The sequence below is a fragment of the Protobothrops mucrosquamatus genome, unplaced genomic scaffold (assembly GCF_001527695.2).
Source record: "Protobothrops mucrosquamatus isolate PMUCROS unplaced genomic scaffold, P.Mucros_1.0 scaffold2272, whole genome shotgun sequence".
NCBI lineage: Eukaryota > Metazoa > Chordata > Lepidosauria > Squamata > Viperidae > Protobothrops > Protobothrops mucrosquamatus.
Genome location: NW_015388361.1, coordinates 86992 through 106535, shown reverse-complemented (window position 1 = coordinate 106535; position 19544 = coordinate 86992). Strand labels below are relative to the sequence as shown.

Here is a 19544-nt window from a genome sequence, read left to right as displayed (position 1 = left end):
TAGGCACAGCAAGAGTTAAGACAAATGCTCTCTACACAGACACATCTGTTACAGTATCTACAGCCAAAATTCATTGCCGGCCAGTACTTAGGACCTTCCCTATCATTCTAACCATTTGATCTTTGCATTTGATCCTTCTGTATATCCATTTATAAATATATACATACAGGGGAACGCTGAAACATGGTTAAAGAAGAAGAAAAGTATATACAAATACCAACATTCCTATAAATAAACCGTTGGGAGAAAAGGCACTTGCAGGAGGAAGTCTACAGCGTATTTTCAGAAAAAAACACCTTTTGTTCTGGTACTTACAATAGAGAATCTCTTTTTAATTTCTATAACAGGAAATGCAAAACACCAGTTATTACTAAGAATAGAACTATTAAAATCTTTTACATATATTTATAGGTTTAAGCGTCTTGTAATAAAAGCACCATGATTTTAAACCTCAATGCACTCTTATTTGGACTGAAAGACCAAGAAGGGTTGCCAAGTCTCCAGTGCTCTTGCTCGTTTTCAAATTAGCTGCTGCTGCTGCTGGAACGTAGATCAGATTGAAAGTTGTCCTCAGATGTCTTTGTCCAGCTCCTACGTGGGTTTTTGCTCTTGTCCAGGCAACCTGCTAAAGTCCAACCGAATGCAATCAGTCTGCACAACAGGAGCACTTGGGGGAGCTGCCCTCTTGAAGGACTGCCTTATATATACAGTATATATATATATATATGTATATATGTTATTGCATGTTGTGATGACCAGGGACAGCACACTTACTGATCACCAGGGACTGGCCAGCTGCCTCCTTTTGTATGGCTGCATGTCTGCATTATATATGTATGCGTGCCTTCTTCAAACTTGTTGAAGTTCTTTAGTAATCCAAATAATTTTTCATTTGCAAAAAACACACCAAAAACCACCTCTGTAACATTATTCACTTAGAAAAAGGTATAGGAACTATGCCACCAACTCTGCACGGCAAAAGGTTTGTTTCTATGGCGTTTCCCCAGAGTTGATTTACCTTTCCGAGATTAATAGCCACGCAAACCGCCATCTTCTTATGGTGACGTCAGCATATTCCCGCTTTTGTCAAACTTCTTGCCCTTTGACAATGCTGCCACCTGCTTGAGAAGCTCTCTGTTCTTTGCCTGCAAAAATCCAAAATGGCCGGTGCTCCTGGTTATTTTGTACAACGGGCATTATTCTACATTGCTACGTGAAGATTTTTAAAAATTAAAAATATTACAAAGGCTGCAAAAATACCAGTGCGGTTAATACTCCATTTGTATCAGGGGTCTTCAAACATGGCCCCTGGCTGAGGAATTCTGGGAGTTGAAGTCCACAAGTCATAAAAGGGCCACGTTTGAAGACCCCTGATTTATATGATAGTAATGCAGAGTATGCTTTAGTCTGGTAAGATTTGACTAAAGGAGAACAGCAATAAAGAAGCTACTAATTCATCATGTCGTTCTTGGTTTCCCCTACCCTGGACAGGTATCGCCTTTTCAGATTAACACCCTTCATTATTTACCTCATACTATTCATCAATATCATTAAATGGCTATAAAACCATTTAATCAAGCTTTTGTGAACTGTAGCTCACTTTATCAGATGCCAACTCTTTTTTTAGAAAAAAATAACATTTATGAAATCAGAAAAGGTGCCACCTGACTCCTCCTGATTTTGGGGTAATACAGTGCAACGGGTTCAAAATGGAGGCCTCTTGGCTCTCGTTCATGGAGGTTCTCAGCTATTACTGAATACCATTTACCTGTAATTGTTCTACAGTGTCCTTATGAGCTCTTTCCATACTGTTCATCTTGGTTCTTAAATTCGACTCTTGGTATTGAAAGTCCGCCTTCAGCTCAGTCAGCTGAGAAAAAGAATTAATTTATCTCTTTAAAAATACTGTCCGTGGTTACTTCAATGCTCTCACTCTCAAATATCAACAACATGCACTTCTAGGTAAATGTTTAAAGATAAAGAACCCAATTTTCTTCAGCTGGTTTAAAAGCCAGAAAAAAGAACATCATGCAGCATTAAGTGATTTATCTGTATATATGAAAGAGGCTGAGTTTATCTGTAAAATACAACGTAGTGATTTAGAATTTTGTCCATGTCTTCTGAATTATAACCAAAATGCATTGTCCTTTAAATTGTTTTAGAAACAATTTTTTTTAAAAAAAAATACAGGCCTTTTTCTAATTTACCTGAAAATTTAATCTTGTCATAAAAGTCTGACCCATCATGAAGTGGTAAGTATACATTTAAACTCTTAAGCAAAAAAAAAGAGGACTACTATAAAATTACAGAACTGATATTCTCCTAATAGCTTAAACTTTCTAATGAGGTTCTTTGGTTTAATTTCTAAAATATTTCAGGCTTTTTAATGTTTCCAAGCTAAACTGTCATCTTTTTATGATTCAGACAAATTTTTTTCCTGAATTTATCCAGTACATTTGTCATTTAGCCAGTTGATTACTAATTTAGGGCATCTTCCCTCTAAATCCTATTTCTTTTCCAAAAAGATTCTTGGTTCTCAAGTTTGATGGAAGATAGGAAATTACACACACACACCATTTCCTTTCTGATATAATATTCTTGTTGAAAACGTTTGAATTTTTTTTCTTGGCATACCATGCCATATATTGTACATTTGCTTTAGATAATATTGCTGGCTGCAGCAGTGATTATTTTTTTCCTGAAATGTCTTGTGTCCTGTTGATTTTTGCAACAGATGCAACTCAAGACTATTTTAATATATTGAGGAATTAGAAACTTGAGGAATATTAACCCTTTATCATTCTAAATTTGAAGAAACTAGAATTGTTACACAGTACTTATTGTGGACATGTTATAGAATTCATCACTTCAGTTGAGTATGCGTGTCTTAATAATCAAGCTGACTGTATAATAAACTTAAATGCAGCAATGGGGTAAAGTTCTTTTCCAAGATGAAATACTCTATATTAAAGTAATTTTCTGGACAACTTTCAAAACCACTCCCCATGTTATAATGTGCACCCTTATTTATAGATTTTCTTAAGAGGCACTCAGACTCATTTGCATCATTTTACATTATATGAGTAATTACATAAATTGACTCCAATGATATTAATTTACATAAATTGTCTTAAACTACTTGGGAAACAATGGAGTCTGTTTTCTGAGGTCATGTCCAGATTCAGCTGTTATCTGTTGTTTTGCAAGTCCACGGAGGGAGGGTCTGGAGGTTTCGCTGCATTTTTAAATATTTGACAAACATAAATCTTAGACACAAATGGAATACTTCTAAAGTAGCTACTGAAATGACCAAGCCATTCACCTTTTTATCCTTCTCCAGTATAGTCTGATCTCTTTGTTGCAAGAGACGTTTCAGTGACATCACTTCTTCTTTCAACTGACTTATTAGGACAAAGTTGTCGGTACCTCCGCTGTCTGCTGACTGATTTATAGAGCTACTGTAAAAATAAATAGCATCAAATGTAACTAAAGGCAGAAACAAACTGCATCCCAAGTATACATGTTTATCTGTTTAATACAGGTAATCCTTGACTTGATAACCATTCGTTTAATGACCATTCAAAGTTACAATGGCACTGAAAAAGTCACTTATGACCATTGCAGCATCCTCAGTTACCTGATTAAACAGAATAACAAAGTTGGAAGGGACCTTAGAGGTGTTCTAGTCCTGCAGGAAACCCTATACCAGTGATGGAGAACCTTTTAGAGACTGAGTGCCCAAACTGCAACCCAAACCCACTTATGCATCATCGAGTGCTGGGTGGGTGTGGCCAATTGGGTAGGCGTGACCAATTGGGTAGGCGTGGCTGCGGTGGTAACGGCAGACTGGGTGGGACTAAAAAGTTCAATCAATTAATTCCAACTTTGCAAGATCTTTTTTTTTCCTGCGAGAAGTTGAAATTGACTGACTAAACCTTTTTTTTTTTTTGCACATGGCGGCGGAGGCCTAAAGCGAAAAGATTTTATAAAACCCAGCTGAAGGCCTAGGACTGGGGTGACGGTGCGCGTGCCCACATAGAGGGCTCTGAGTGCCGCCTCTGGCACCCGTGCCATAGATTCGCCACCACTGCCCTACACCATTTTGGACAAATGGCTGTCCAGTGTCTTTTTAAAAACCTCCAGTGTTGGAGCATTCACCACTTCTGGAGGCAGGTTGTTCCACTGATTAATTGTTCCAACAGTCAGCAAATTTCTCCTGAGTTCTACGTTGGTCCTCTTTTTGATTAGTTTCCATCCATTGCTTCTTGTCCTGCCTTTAGGTGCTTTGGAGAATAGGTTGACTCCCTCTTCTTTATGGCAATCCTTTAAATATTGGAAGACTGCTATCATATCACCCCTAGTTCTTCTTTTTATGAACGTAGACCTACCCAATTCCAGCAACCGTTCTTTATATGTTTTAGCCTCCAGTCCCCTAATCATCATCTTTGTTGCTCTTCTTTGTACTCTTTCTAGAGTCTCAACATCTTTTTTACATCGTGGCAACCAAAAACTTTGGGTGCTTGGCAACTGCCATGTATTTACAATGGTTGCAGTGTCCGGGGATCCTGGGATTGTCATCTGCAACCTTTCCAGGGAGCTTCTGACAAGCAAAGTCAACAGAGGGAAGCCAGATCCGCTTAACAAACATACAACAACTCTAGTGATTTGCTTAAGAATCTTGGCAAAAAGGTCGCAAAAATGGGGCATGACTCACTGAACACCTGCCTTGCTTAGCAACAGAAATTTTGGGCTCAGTTGCGGTCATAAGTGAAGCACTACCTATGATATATCTATGCATTGACCGTCATCTCTTCCATTGTAAGCAGATTTTATCCATCCTTTGTGTCAGGTAATTGACATATTTTAAAAGGACCACTTATATTTGAGATTAACTTCCAAAGGGTCGGAAACTTGCTTAATGAAGCAGTTGGTTTTTTATATGAATAACAGTTAACTGAGAGATTCATTTTTCACATACGATGTACAGATAGTCCTGTTTATAACTGGTCACTTAACCACTGTTCAAAGTTATGACAGACCCCATAAAAGGTACTTATGATGACCAGTACTGGACATTCTGGCCGCCGCCACCCCCATAACCACGTGATCCTATTTTGCACACTTGACAACCAGCCTACATTGACAGCCATTTGCAGGATCCCTCAGTCACCTAGCCACAATTTATGTTTTTGCCAGAGCCCAGTGTTCACTGAATGTCCCAGAGCAAACAATGGGTTGCTTAATGACTGCTACAAAAGACATAAAATTGGGCGCGGTCATGTGATCACCCGTTTAATGACTGTAATTGTGGGATCGATTTAGGTAAGTCAAGGAGTACCCATATTTAAAATAAAACAGATTCGCAAGGGTTAAATATGCCACTGCTGCCGTTAGACTGATTTCTGATTCAATGTTAGTTCATTTATCCCAAGAACTGCTGGTAGCAGAATTTTTCAACAAAGATTTAGGCTAGTTTTGTAGAAACCTCCAAAGATCAAGAACCGGAATAATATTCATGTTGAAATTTAAAAAAAAAATGGGAAAAGTATGAACTCTACTTGTTCCTACAATGTTTTATTTAACAGAACAGAAAAAAAATATATTCGGAATTGTATTTTTACCTATCTCCATTGGATGGCTTGGATTCCATTTTGGGCTTTTTCTTTGGAGTTTCATTCTGAATAGCTGAAGAGGATTTATGGCTGCAAAGAAATATTAAGAATATTGCGTGACATATGGTCATATAGCCACATTTGCCCCAAACAGCAAGCAGTATTATATATTATAAATTCTTTATATATAAATACTGTATTATAAATTTAAAGCCGAGGCAAGGATTCCCTTGCATCAGGCCCAATCTGTCCTCTCAGCTTCTCTCTCAACTTTTAAAAACAAATGTCCATCATTCCTAATTCTTTTAATGCTTAGCTGTCACTCAAGGAACATTTGAAGCACATCCTGCTGTTAATGCAATGCTATCTGTGCCCTCCCTAAAAAAAATCCCCAGCCTTTTACACAGCGATTAAGATTTTCAAAAAGCCTCCACTGTGGTCAGTGAAATATTTTTAAAAGTTAACACGGGTGGCAAAGTTTAACTTTCTCTTTTCTAGTGCTATACTCTCAATCAGCCCATTAATTTTAAGGGTGATAAGGAGGCAATTCTGTCCTCACCAGTTCTGATAACCACATTTTTCATTTGCTGGCACCGACCACTTCATAAGGGGAAAGAAGCAACAAAAAGTTTCCAATCCAGATACAAAGCAAGAATGGTCTTTTCAATACTATTTACCTCTGCTTCCATAACCCCGGATCTTCTTCTGGGCTCAGACTGCTGATTCTAAAATACAGAAATGCAGAAGGTTGAACCAGCTTATCAGTAATATTCCAATAACTGGTTTCAGTCAGTAACTTCAGAAACAGAATGGTTTGAAAAGATGGAGAGAAGAAAGCAAATAGGGTTGGGTTTTTTTGTCAAATAAGGAGTTGGACAATTTTTGTGGCCCAGCATGCTTGCTTAGTGACTACTTTGGACAATACCTCTGCAATCACAAAGGTGATGAAAAAGTAACTTTGTGATTGATGGCCACATCTATGACCACTGCAGCATCTCTCTCTCTCTTATATGCTCACAATTAGTTAGTACATTTGTCCGATGCTTGATCTATTCCCCCTCCCCCCAGCAGAGATTGCCTAAACCAGTGATGGCAAACCTTTTAGAGACCGAGTGCCCAAACTGCAACCCAAAACCCACTTATTTATCACCGGGTACCAGGTGGGCGTGGCCCACTGGGTGGGCGTACCTGTGGTGGTCATGGCAGACTGGGTGGGTGTGGCCAAGGTGGGCGTGGTCACCTTGATGTTGCTCGTGGGGAGGGATGCCTGTGGGGGCCAGGCAGGGTTGGGGGAGATCCAGGGGGTCTCTGGCAGATGGGGCAGTGCCCAGGAGGCTCGTCCTGCGGGGTGAGGCGAGGCAAGATGAGGCAGGGCAGGGGTGCCATTGTCGCAGGGGCGGCTGCTGCCTGACACCATCGGGCCCCGCACACAGAGGCCAGTGAGCACATGGGGGCCGACAGTGTCTGTCAGCAGCCACAGCCTGCCGACCTGACCGGCACACTCTGGGGCTTCGCAGCCCGCCGCCAGCAGTTCAGAGAAGCCGCCTCTGAGCTGGACGGACGGCTGACAGCCGAGGAGGCGATGCAGTGGGTTGTGCCCGGGAAAAGGAGAGCATGCGAGGCCAGGAGGGATGGGACCGGGGGGGGGGAGGGAAAACAGCCGTGCTGGAATGCATCCGGCCATGTGGGACCTCGGTGAGTTAGCGGGCGGCTGGTTGAAGAGGGACGGTTGCTATCTCTGGGGCATGGTGCACGTGCCCACAGAGAGGGCTCTGAGTGCCGCCTCTGGCACGCATGCCATAGGTTCGCCACCACTGGCCTAAACAAACTATCTCTTCTTGAGCTACTTTTGGCTCCATCCCAGTGGTCTCTAAAAATGCTAACCCCAAATTCTGGGACCTTAACTAGTTTGATCAGAATTTTCCCTGACACTGAAAATAGTTGGGATAGGTTGAGGCGTGCGTGTTCCACATAGCCATATTCCTGACCAATATACAGTCTCTAACAGTCACACCAAGATCCTATATATTGATAGGGGTCTCCAACCCCTGAGCTGTGGCCCACTAGCGGTCCGCAGCCTGCTCAGAACCAAGCCACAGAAGGGGTGGGTGTGTACAGCAGGCAAGCACACGCAGCTCCATTTGCACAAGCTATGGGTGCGTCTCCACAAAGCCGGAAAGGTTGGGGACCGCTGCTATATGATCCAAGTTGTCCAGTGAGAATTGCAACCTTCTCTGAACCAAGTATATCTTTGCCACATCACCATCTGAGTTCTGAAAATTGTGTCTTATAAAAGGAATTTGTTGCAGTCACAAGAAGCTACGTATTTTTTTTTAAAAAAATCCACCACTTCTCAAGAATGTGTCTCCTAGGACGGCTCAATTTCAAAGTTCCTCGTAGCACTTACTTGTGATGGCCGCTGCTGTGATGATGGTGGTGATGGTGGTGGGAGTGACGGTGGTGATGGTGGTGTTTCAAATGATGCTGGTCTTTTTCAGTAATAGATGTAGAAGAATTAGAATGTGAAGACCCTAAGCTCTTCCTCTGTTCCTTGGTCTTCTGCAGTACTCTCTTGTAGGACAGAGTACAAAGCCAACACAACAGCTTCCCATCAACCTTTTGGGAAATCATTCGCAGCAAGTTATGTTACACGTACTGAGTGCTAAAAAGACACACAACAGCCAAAATAAAATTATCAAATACTACTGCTGTTATTCTTGCACACAGATCTTAATATAAACAAGAATATGAATACATGTGTATATATACGGCATCAGCAGCATATCAAAGAAAACATGCAAGACGACATTGTAGAAAATTTTGTGGGGGGGGGAAATCTAACTTGACTTCAATCTGTTTATCTTTCTAAGGACTGTTGCTGGTTTAGGCAAAGAGATTATTTAGGGCATTCCGTTACTACTATATTTGTCCATATAACCAAATAATGTATTCTTGAAGACGAAGGGCTGCCCAGGTTCTTGTGTTTTGATAAATATGTTGAGCTACACAAATTAACAGTTTAAATTTGTATCCTGCCTTTATTTTTACAAATAACTCAAGGTGGGAAATATAGCCAATACATCCTCCTCTTCTATTTTCCCTACAACAACAGTCCTGTGAGGTGGGTTCAGCTGAGCAGGATTGGCCCAAAGTCACCCAGCTGGCTTTCATGCCTAAGGCCATAAACTCAGGACCTCCTGCTTTTTAGCCTGGTGCTTTAACCACTAGATCAGTGATGGCGAACCTTTTAGAGACCGAGTGCCCAAACTGCAACCCAAAACCCACTTATGCATCGTCGGGTGCCGGGTGGGCGTGGCCCATTGGGTGGGCGGGCTGCGGTGGTAACAGCAGACTGGGTGGGTCTAAAAAGTTCAATCAAGCAATTCCAACTTTGCAAGATCTTTTTTTTTCCCGCGAGAAGTTGAAATTAACTGACTGACTGATTGAACCTTTTTTTTGTACATGGTGGTGGAGGCCTAAAGCGAAAAGGTTTTATAAAACCCGGCTGAAGGCCTAGGACTGGGGCGACAGCGCGCGTGCCCACAGAGAGGGCTCTGATTGCCGCCTCTGGCACCCGTGCCAGAGGTTCGCCACCACTGCACTAGATAAACTGGCTCTTCTATGTATGTCCTATGCATGATGAATTCCTAAGGCTACAGTACTATAATACCCTGAATTCTATGAAGAACAAATAATTATAAATGACAACTGAAATAGTATACCACATAAATAGTAACTGGGCAAATTATAGACCAAATCTTGACACTGACATTATTTGAACCTTTTAACATATAAGAAAAATTCATGTAATTATTTTTGTTGCCCACTGTTTTGCAAAATCAAATTAATTAGTTCATAATCTTATGAACTCTGAGGTGATACATAGACATATATAAACCCTAACCCAGAAACATATGAAGAGAGATTCCTTTTAGGCAAATTATTTCTCTATAAATACTTGGAAATAGTCATTTTAAATGTAATATAAAAGGCAGTTTTCTTTTAGAAAACATCAAATCAACAATGCAGCTAATCTAGTTTCGTAAGACATAAGGAAAAGGGATACCATACAGACCTTATATATATATAGATCAAGATTTGGTCATTGCTATGGATATTCATCCATGTAAGACTACGTAGCATAACTAAACATTCAGGTCTGACTTGGGAAAATGGAGTGTAAGCTGGATTTTACTCAGTTGATTTGGGATCAATTTTACAGCAAACTTTTATTTAAAATGACCAAAGCCTACCTTTCTTCTTCCTTCTTCTTTGCGGTCAAAAGCACATTGCTGCTTACACTGTTCACAGGTCTGAGGTGGTCCATATTTTTTTTCAGAGTTTGTACAGCGCTGACATTTTGTACCAATAAAAGCAGCAATGATGTTGCAGTACTGACACGGTTTTGGCTGGAAAAAATGGTTAGAAACTCTTAAAAATATGTTAATTTAAGTTGTTGAGAACTGAAAATCAATTGGGGGGTGAGATCAAATAATTATACAGGAGGCTGAATACAGATTGTCATCAAACACAGTACTTGCATACTAGAAGAGCATTAAGTTTTATAACTGGAACAAGAGATAATGGGTTATATAATCCCTTTGAAAACATATTTAGAGTTTCAGTAGTTCCATCTCATATAATTCCAATCAGTGTCTGGAACTGCTTCATAAAATTAGAATTGCATTCATCTGGATGTCTACATCAGGCATAAAATCCTTATCTGCTACCAAAAAAACTCAAAACAAATAATCTCCTCAGTTTTGTTTATTAATAAATTGTCAGTATACATGGATCATTTCTCTTCACATCACATAACCAAGGAAAATTGTAATTGCTATCCCAGAAAATTGCTCTATTATATCAAACAAACAAGGGTAGAATGTCTACAATTTGTTTAGGAATCTAGACAATTATAGTTTAGCAACCCAATCACAAATACGACTACATATGTTAACTTACCGTTCCAAATTGTTTCACATTTTGGGCGCACTTCTTGCATATTGTATTAGTTTTGCTGTGAAAAAAGCAAAATTCCAAATGTTAGCTACTTAGTTATCAACCACCTACCTATAATTATTGCTGAAAAGGAGAAAGTTGTGAATTAACATGTTGCTCCTAAGGTTCTCAAAGAATATGTTATTGCCACATAAATTAAGAAGAGAACAAATTTTCCATACAGAAAAAAATGAGAATCGTCTAGGTGTATTAGTTCTATAGGAATTTTACATCAAAACAAACAAATGTACTATTAAAACTTTAAGTAATTTTACATATCAGACACCATTAACCAGTAAAGTTTCTACTTAGTGTGTCATTTTAAATCCTAATTTTTAAATTATTGAGGACTTAATCTTAACTGAATATATTAATGCAAGTAAGCTACATAAACTCTTAACTGAGATTAAAGATATTGCTGCATTAGTAAAAAGTTTAAAAATGATATATTGGGAACTAAAGCCACATTCTATTATGCCATATAAGGCTTAAATTATTAACAGTATGGAAATTTGCTAGCACTCTGACCATCAAGTGGATGAAGGTCACCAGTTTGAGGCTACCATTTGAAAAAATATTAGACATGCCACTAAATGGGAAAGAAAAAACACAATGCAGTCCTCATGAAACTCATGTAGGTATGTTAGGAAGAAATGGAGTAGGGCAGCGTTTTCTAACATGGTATTTTCTTGAGGTGTGGAGGCTACAATTCCAAGAATTCTCAGCAAACAGAACTAGATATGAATTTAAGCTCCATGCATGGCATTTCCAGAGCCACCAACAGTTACTTTTCTTCAACAATCCTTTGTTCATTAATATATTTATTTAACTTACCTCTCTTGCTGAAACTCTGATCGGCAGTAAGTACATTTTACAATGGGGTGCGCAATCCGACATTCCTAGAAGAGATAATCAATATTTGATTGAAGTGCAACAAGTGATATTAGGTGCATTAGATTTTACCTTACAAAACATTCTAAACATTCATCATCTGAGGTAGTAAAATAGGACAGTATTCTTGATTATTGGACTAACAATATAATTTATTAGAACAGAACAGTACCCTTGGCAGGCTACTGTACAAAATTAACTTACTGTAATTTAATTTTTCAAATAAAGATGTACAGATAGTCCTCAACTTACAACCATTTGTTTAGTGACCTTTCAAAATTACAACGGTACTGAAAAAAATGATTTACAACTAACCTTGACACTTATGACCATTAAAGAATCCTCAGTTATGTGATCAAAATTTGGGCTAGGCAACTAGCATGTACTTATGACAGTTGCAGTGTCCCAGTCATGTAGTCGCCATTTGCAACCTTCCCAGCCAGCTTCCCATAAGCGAAGTCAATTCTCTTCATAACTGTAATTCACTTAACAACTGCAGCGATTTGCTTAACAACCATGGCAAAGAAGATCATAAAATCAGATGTGACTCACTTAAGAACCAGCTTAGCAATGGGAATTCTGCTCCCAAATGTGGTCTCAAGTCAAGGACTACCCATAGGGAATATGTTTTAACAACTTTTGGAGATTTAAAACATAAATATTGCAATAAAAATCATTCACAAAATCAGTAGTGTCACACACAGTTTAAATGTACTTTGCTCTGCAGTGGAAACAATTATTTTATTTATTTTTATTGCAAGTGCCTCTATACCATTTCAATTGAATGACTTTATGCAGCTATTATCATTTAAAAAATACCCATGCTGCTGAAGCCAAGGTTTGCCAATGCCTCAAACTACACATTTATTCAATGAATACTGTCTACGGATGTATATATAGGCTATTACATAAGAAAGCACAGACAATACAGATGCAGACAGAAACCCACAACCATTTTTGGCATTTTTGAAATTTTCCATTTTTAATTGCTTTGTTTTGATATTATGAATTCCTGAAACTACCGTAAATGCCTTGGAATGTATCAGCTACTAGATCCATCTAACAGTCTGTGATGATTTTGTAACTGTCTAGGAAAATTTATATCATAAAAGACCACAGCTCTTCTTTTTAAAAGAAAACAGATGTCTCTTCCTTGCTAAAATCCGATGCGTACAGCTGATTCTTTCAATTTCAAATATCTAAGTAGCAGTGAATTTATGTTTTAAATCTCAGGATGAAAGCACAACCTATAAAGATATCAGTACCTCTTACCCTCCCCACTCTCAAAATCTAGAAATAGATACACTGTGCATTTTTCCATCCATGGAAATTTTCCAGTATATCTCATTCCATAAGAAATGAGTTCAAGGGGAAAAAACCCTGGATGAAATCAAAATACTTGAGGTCAAGAGTTCCAACAGTAAAAGTGTCAAATTTGAAACCAAATTGCCATTCTGAACAGCACTACATGTTGTACAGTTGTCCTTATTTTATTGATTTATATCCTGCCTTTATTATTTTTACAAATAACTCAGGGCAGGGAACATATATAACACACCTTCCACCCTCTATTTTCCCCACAACAACTCTTTTGAGATAGATTGGGCTAAAAGAGAGTGACTGGCCCAAGGTCACCCAGCTGCCTTTCATGGCTAAGGAGGGACTGCAACTCACTGTCTCGTTTTTCTAGCCTAGTGGCTTAAACACTAGACCAAACTTGCTCTTTTACTACCCAGAAATTTTGAATTTTCCTGCTAATTTTCTACCCTGTGGAAAAAAATATCCCACCCTACTTTCATCAGAAGGAACCACAGATGGCTACAAGGTGCAATTCAGCAGGCAACATGGCAGAGCATCAGAAGCTTTTGTAAGCTTCTAAAGCAGTGTTTCTCAACCTTGACAATTTTAAGGCATGTGGACTTCAACTCCCAGAATTCCACAGCCAGCAATGCTGGCTGTGGAATTCTGGGAATTGAAGTCCACATGCCTTAAAATTGTCCAGGTTGAGAAACACGGTTCTAAAGGCAGGGGTGGGGAACTACGGCCTTTTTATGACTTGTGGACTTCAACTCCCAGAATTCCTGAGCCAGCCATGCTGGTTCAGGAATTCTGGGAGTCGCAGTCCACAAGTCGTTAAAAAAAGGCCACAGTTCCCCCATCTCTGTTCTAAGGAATGGAAAAAAGGAGTCCCTCCTACAGTACAGTATAAAACCTTGAAGCCTTCTGCCCTAATATTATGACGAATACTAATTTTATTATCCTTCCGACGACTTTTTTTATACTTAACGGTGTCAGAGTTTACCTTAAGTAACCATCTGCCGCTGAATACTGCATGAAAAAGCAAAGTTGGGTTATTTTCACTGCTATGTGGCCGTGTGTGTGTGTGTACACGTGATCATACAAACACGTGTGTGAAAGTATACGTGAGAATGTGTGTGTATGAATATAAGTGCGTGCTAATGTGTATCATTTTTACCCGCAAGGCTTCTAGAAAATAATCCTAATAAAGCCCAAGTATTTGCTCCGGCCGGGCGAAAGCCTTTCTTCCAAGCCTCCAATCAAAAGCCGCCTGGCCGGTCGCAGCCACCCACGCAACCGTCCCTCCCTCCCTCCCTTCCTACCGCCGCCTCCGCCCTCGGCCCCGAGGAAGCGGCACCTTGCAGAGCTGCTGTCCCTGGGAGAGCTCCTCGAAAGGGTAGCGCTGGTTGCACTTGGTGCAGGCGTAGAGAGCCGGGGCCGCGCCGGATCCCGCGCCCGCCGTCGCCACGATCGCCGCCCCAGAAGCCCCGGATGTTGCCGCCATCCGCCTTCCTCTCGGCCTAGAGAGAGCCACGGCCGGCCGGCCGCCAGCCCGCCCGCCCGCCGGAGAGGCAATACAAGCCAGACGAACCGCGGTTCGATCCTCGCCGCCGCGACCGCTTCCCGGCGTCGATAGGCCGCGCCTCTTCCTTGTGTCAGCGGCGGGGCCCGAACCCGTTTTTTTTTTTTCCCCCCTCCTTCTCACACAAACAGAGGGAGAGCGCGAGCGGAGGAGCGAATGAACGCCTCGCGAGGCGGGTCCACCTCCTCGGCCAATCCGAGCCGCGCGGCAATACTTCCTTCAAACCTCGGCGCCCAATGGCAGAACGGGACGGAAGGACACGCGCCTTGCCGCCCGTCCGCCTCGCCGCGTGACGTCACGTGCAATCCGACCAATCAAGAAATCGAAGGGGCCCCGGAGCGCGCTCTCTCTCTCTCATTGGTCCTCCGGGGCGCTCTTCTGAAGTTTGGAGGGCTTTTTCCTTCCAACCGTCTCATGACTGCGATTGCGCAGGAGAGAGCGGGGATACTTCCTGCCTTTTCTTCCTCTCGCTTCTCTGCCAACAGGTAGAGAAAAACGACTCTTGACGCATGCCGTTCTGACTGTACGATTGACTCCCCTACCGATACGTTCCAAACAAACGCAGCGCCGAAAATCCAGGTGGGGCTTAAGACCCACCGCCTAACTCCCATCGCCGATTCCTACTGGCTGTTTGTCGCGTCAATCGCCGCCTCCGCTCTGTGACGCAAGCGCGCCGTAAGAGGCAACGAGCCGGATGCGAGGCGCCTAGGCTAGGGAGAGGGAGTTGCATCGTGGTTGGCCGGTTGCTATGTCACTCAATAGAGCGACCTTGTTGACAGCTGGAAGGCCGGGGGGGGAGGCGGGAGCGCTGCTGGCCTTAAAGGGACATGCACCAGGCACGGCCGCCTTTTTACGACATGGCGGTGGCCGGGGCCTCTGAGCACACGGTGAGCCGGAGGGAGGCGAGGCTGCGGCGGTCCTGCTAGGGACTTTATCTCCAATACGTGGGGCGGCACTCGTAGGCCGTCCGTGGAGGCCTGAGTGTACCTTCTCGGGAGGGGGGACAACAACAACGCGCTCTTCACATGCCCAGAGACGCGTTTTCCGTTAGGCTAGTGCAGGGGTAGGCAACCTTGGCTCTTTTATGACTCGTGGACTTCAACTCCCAGAATTCCTGAGCCAGCATAGCTGGCTCAGGAATTCTGGGAGTTGAAGTCCACGAGTCATAAAAGAGCCAAGGTTGCCTACCCCTGGCCGCTAGTGTCTATATTCCTTAACTTTGGGAGTTTCCCCTGTATTCTCACCCTCTCCGTCTAGCACAGTGGTTCTCAACCTTTTTAATGCCACGACCCCAACCGGTCGTAAGTCGAGGACTAAACCGGTCGTAAGTCGAGGACTAAACCGGTCGTAAGTCGAGGACTACCCAACCGGTCATAAGTCGAGGACTTTCCCTGCCCGGGAGCGCCGCGTATGCGCGGTTCCGCGTGGTTTCTGTGCCGGCCGAGGCGTAGCTGGCAAGCGGCAGAGACGGAGCAGGCCGACCACCAGCTGGCCCAGCCCAGGGGAGGTAAGGCACCCGCCAGAAAAGGGGGAAAAAAATGGCGGACAGCCTTGCTTGGCGACCCCCGTGAAATGGTCGATCGACCCCAAATGGGGTCCCGACCCACAGGTTGAGAACCACTGGTCTAGCATGTGGCTGAGGAAAGATATAGTTAAAACGAACCTTATCTGTAGCACTTTATTTGGGGGGGGGCAGGGGGCTATTAGTGACCTCATTGTAAAATATGAGGATAACCCATTTAAATAAAACTCTGCTCAGTTTCTAGGGAGAAAGTGGCTTTTTCTGGGGTGCTTGTTCTAGCCCACAGCCTTGGGGCTTCCTGGTGGTCTCTCCTGGTGGTCTCCTTTTCAAGGTCTCCGCTTAAGATCCTGTGAGCCACTTGCTATTTCTCAGACTCACCTCCTTGGGCTGTGTAGGGAAGGCAGGTAGGGAAAGAAGAGAATGTCATTTCCAGCAACAGGAAAGGCCGGTATATAACTATCATGGATTTATTTATATTTATATTAAAAGGTATATATTTATATTCAGAATATATCTTTTCTATTCAAAGGTACGTTAAAGGTACAAATTCCTTTTCTTGAAGAGTCACAGGTTTCCTGCAGGTCCCAAAGGGGCTTTTTTCAAAAGACAGCTGGACTTTCTTGGTTTTCCTCTTGAAGACGTTTCTCTTCTCCTCCAAGAAGCTTCTTCAGTTCTGCAGCTGAACTGAAAGAAGCTTCTTGGATAAGAAGCGAAACGTCTTCAAGCAAAACAAAGACAGTCCAGTTGTCTTTTGAAAAAGCGCCTTTGGAACAACCATGACTTGGATGGATGACTGAGATTCTTCATAGAAATTTACTACAGGTGTGTATATTTATTGTAATTCTAGAAATTCTGACAACTGCGTGTTCTATTAACTCCTATAAGATTGACTGGTTTTGTGCATTATTGGCAACAAAATTTCTTAGGGAATTTCACTTCCTATGTAACTGTTCTTAACTTTTGATTGTCTAGCTTTCCTCAAAAAGCATGAAGTCTTTTTGGTATCAGGCAGCAAAATTTATTTTGTCCCAGATATTTTTACCATTTTGTCTTCTGTTCAATTTACATTAACTAGTCTACATAGGAGTAAGTGGATTGTTTCATTCCCTTAGAGTTTCCATATCCAGGGTGCAAAAATTCTTGTGACTAAAAGATTACAAAGTTTTCTGTATCTCTTATCCAGATTTTTGCAGCCCACATTAGCCCTAGTTAATTGCATTTCATTTCCTCTTTTTAAATCCTTTAGAAACTTTTAATGCTTTTACAACATTTGTAATCTGTCTGGAGAAAAGTAGTTTTAAAATGTAATTATTTGTAATGGTTTATAAAGTGCACTGGCTGGGTTATCTCAACACGGAAAGCCAAAAATAAACAAACAGTATTATGGGTTAGAATACAGTACAGTAATATGTAAATATAACATTACCACTGACCTTCAGTTAGTTTCAGATCTTAGGAGGGTGTTTCCTATACTTTATTTTGTGTGTTTTGAATCTCTGTGTAAGGAAATACTGGTTTCCTCTCTTCAGTGGTGTTTCTGCAGGAGCTTATTTGAAGGATTAGGGCATGCAATTTAAAACATGTAAAATATAGAAATTTAGACATTGCAGCATTTTTATAATGTTTTAAAGAAGCATCTTGAGAGCTTTTAAGTTCAGAGCATAATCTTTGGGGAGACAGAATAATTCTGCAGTTGCTACTTTACTATAATCATATATAAATTTATTTGGGAGTTCCATAGAGGGTGTTTCTCAAATAAGTCTATATGATTTATATATTCAGGGATAAATTTTAAATACAGTTGTGTTGAGTTGCTTAGCATCTGGGCCACCCTAGAAGTCAGATACTTATTTTATTCAATTAAATTCTTACTGACGTATCTTAAAATTTGTGAGCTTGGGACATTGAATTGATAATTGTTTGAGTCCCCATGTCACATTGTTGTCTTTGCATTGCTTCTAAACTTGTTTGAGTGCTTTTGTTGAATGCATAATTTTAGGAGTATCTCCAGTTTACTTCCTATGTTATACTTTTCCAGTTTAGAACAGCTCTGAGTGTGCCAAAAGGATAACTTAATCATAATGTTGCATAGCAACCAGCTGAGAAACGTATTTCAAATAAACATTTGTCACTTAATTTAGACCTAAGTTGTTGTAGGCATGCAATACAGTAAGCCACAAAAGATTTATCTCCCACTCCATGTCACATGGACTAAACCATTTGGACAGGATACGTAGGAGGCAGGAGAGAGAGAAAAATAATAATAATAAAAGCTACATAACAAATACCTGTCTTGGCTATATTGAAGCCAGGCTAGTCATGTTTCCTTGGAAGCATACAGCCTGTTTTTGTGGAAGTAAACCAGAGTGGTTGGTCCTTGACGTACGACCACAATTGAGTCCAGAGGTTCTGTTGTTAGGTGAGACATTTGTAAGGGAGTTTTGCCCCATTTTATCACCTTTCTTGCCACAGTTGTTAAGTGAATCAGAGCAGTTGATAAGTTATTAATATGGTTGTTAAGTGAATCTGGCTTCTCCATTGATTTGGCTTGCCAAAAAGTTGCGAAACGTGATCACAGGATGCTGGGACGCTGCAACTGTCATAACCAGTTGCCAAGTGTCTGAATTTTAATCACATGATCATGGTGGTCGTGGGTGTGAAAAATGGTCATGAGTCACTTTTTTCAGTGCCACTGTAACTTTGACCGGTCACTAAATGAACTGATGTGGGTTGAGGACTACCTGTATTTCCAAGCAGATAGGTGGATAATATGGTTTACCATTATAACTATGTTATGCTGTCTGTCTTTCAAGAAGCCCAAGGCTTGCTTGATTTGCTTATTTATTTCATTATTCCACCTTTATTCTTTTTTATAAATAAGGTGATGAATGTATATAATATTCCTTCCTCCTCCTGCTTTCCCCTCAACAACCCTGCGAGGTGGGTTAGGCTGAGAGAGAGGGAATGGCCCAAGTCAGCCGGCCGGCTTTCATGCCTAAGATGGGAATAGACCTAACAATTTCTAGCCTGGTGTCTTAAACACTACACCAAATTGGCTCAAATATTACTCCTTCCTTCATTCCTCTTCAATAAATGCTCAAGAGTATATTTAACTGCTAAAGAACAGCAGCAGGCCTGAGGTCACCTAATAAGTTTCTTGCTGAACAAGGATTTAATTTCTGGACCACAGTTCAGTTTGCTCTTTGTGAGTCATCTACTTTTGCCGACTTGGAACAGCATTTTTTTGTGGCCAGCTGACCTGCCATTGATAGCAGATTTATTTAAAAAATGGCAGGCATTCTTTCTGCTAATAAGCTGCATTAAATCTGCATTCTGATTTTTCACTACTCATTAGGTGAGTAGGCAGAGTGTCATTGGGTTGTAAGTGTTCCCACTAATTACGTCCCCTAGAACAGTGGTTCTCAACCTTTTTAATGCCGTGACCCCCAACCGGTCGTAAGTCGAGGACTAAACCGGTCGTAAGTCGAGGACTAAACCGGTCGTAAGTCGAGGACTACCCAACCGGTCGTAAGTCGAGGACTTTCCCTGCCCGGGAGCGCCGCGCATGCGTGGTTCCGCCCCCTGCGCCGGCCGAGGCGTAGCTGGCAAGCGGCAGAGACGGAGCAGGCCGACCACCAGC

At 41.5% G+C, this 19544-nt stretch overlaps 2 protein-coding genes across 2 annotated transcripts in view; one reads left to right on the top strand and one right to left on the bottom strand.

The window, feature by feature from the left end:
* Positions 1-1055: 1055 nt before the first annotated feature.
* Positions 1056-14304, bottom strand: FAM76B (family with sequence similarity 76 member B). The gene is made up of 10 exons (XM_015824529.1): positions 14158-14304; positions 11445-11509; positions 10575-10629; positions 9866-10021; positions 8020-8228; positions 6290-6337; positions 5622-5702; positions 3323-3458; positions 1769-1870; positions 1056-1145 (listed from the first exon to the last, which is right to left on the bottom strand). Exons 1-10 carry the CDS (start codon positions 14302-14304, stop codon positions 1056-1058), a joined length of 1089 nt encoding a protein of 362 aa, XP_015680015.1.
* Positions 14305-15203: 899 nt separating this feature from the next.
* LOC107295229 (centrosomal protein of 57 kDa) overlaps positions 15204-19544 on the top strand; it is a 26717-nt gene continuing 22376 nt past the window's right edge. Inside the window, exon 1 of the mRNA XM_015824533.1 lies at positions 15204-15269. Coding sequence (XP_015680019.1) covers positions 15210-15269 — 60 coding nt within the window. The 5' untranslated portion in view covers positions 15204-15209. The remainder of the gene's footprint in view (positions 15270-19544) is intronic.

Excerpts from the sequence above, each read along its gene's own strand:
- FAM76B (XM_015824529.1), bottom strand. The coding sequence starts at position 14,304 with ATGGCGGCAACATCCGGGGCTTCTGGGGCGGCGATCGTGGCGACGGCG. Across the intron at positions 10,022-10,574 it reads ATGTGAAACAATTTGGAACG|CCAAAACCGTGTCAGTACTG; the intron begins GTAAGTTAACAT and ends CATTTTTTCCAG. Across the intron at positions 1,871-3,322 it reads TACTGGAGAAGGATAAAAAG|CTGACTGAGCTGAAGGCGGA; the intron begins GTGAATGGCTTG and ends TCTTTTTCTCAG.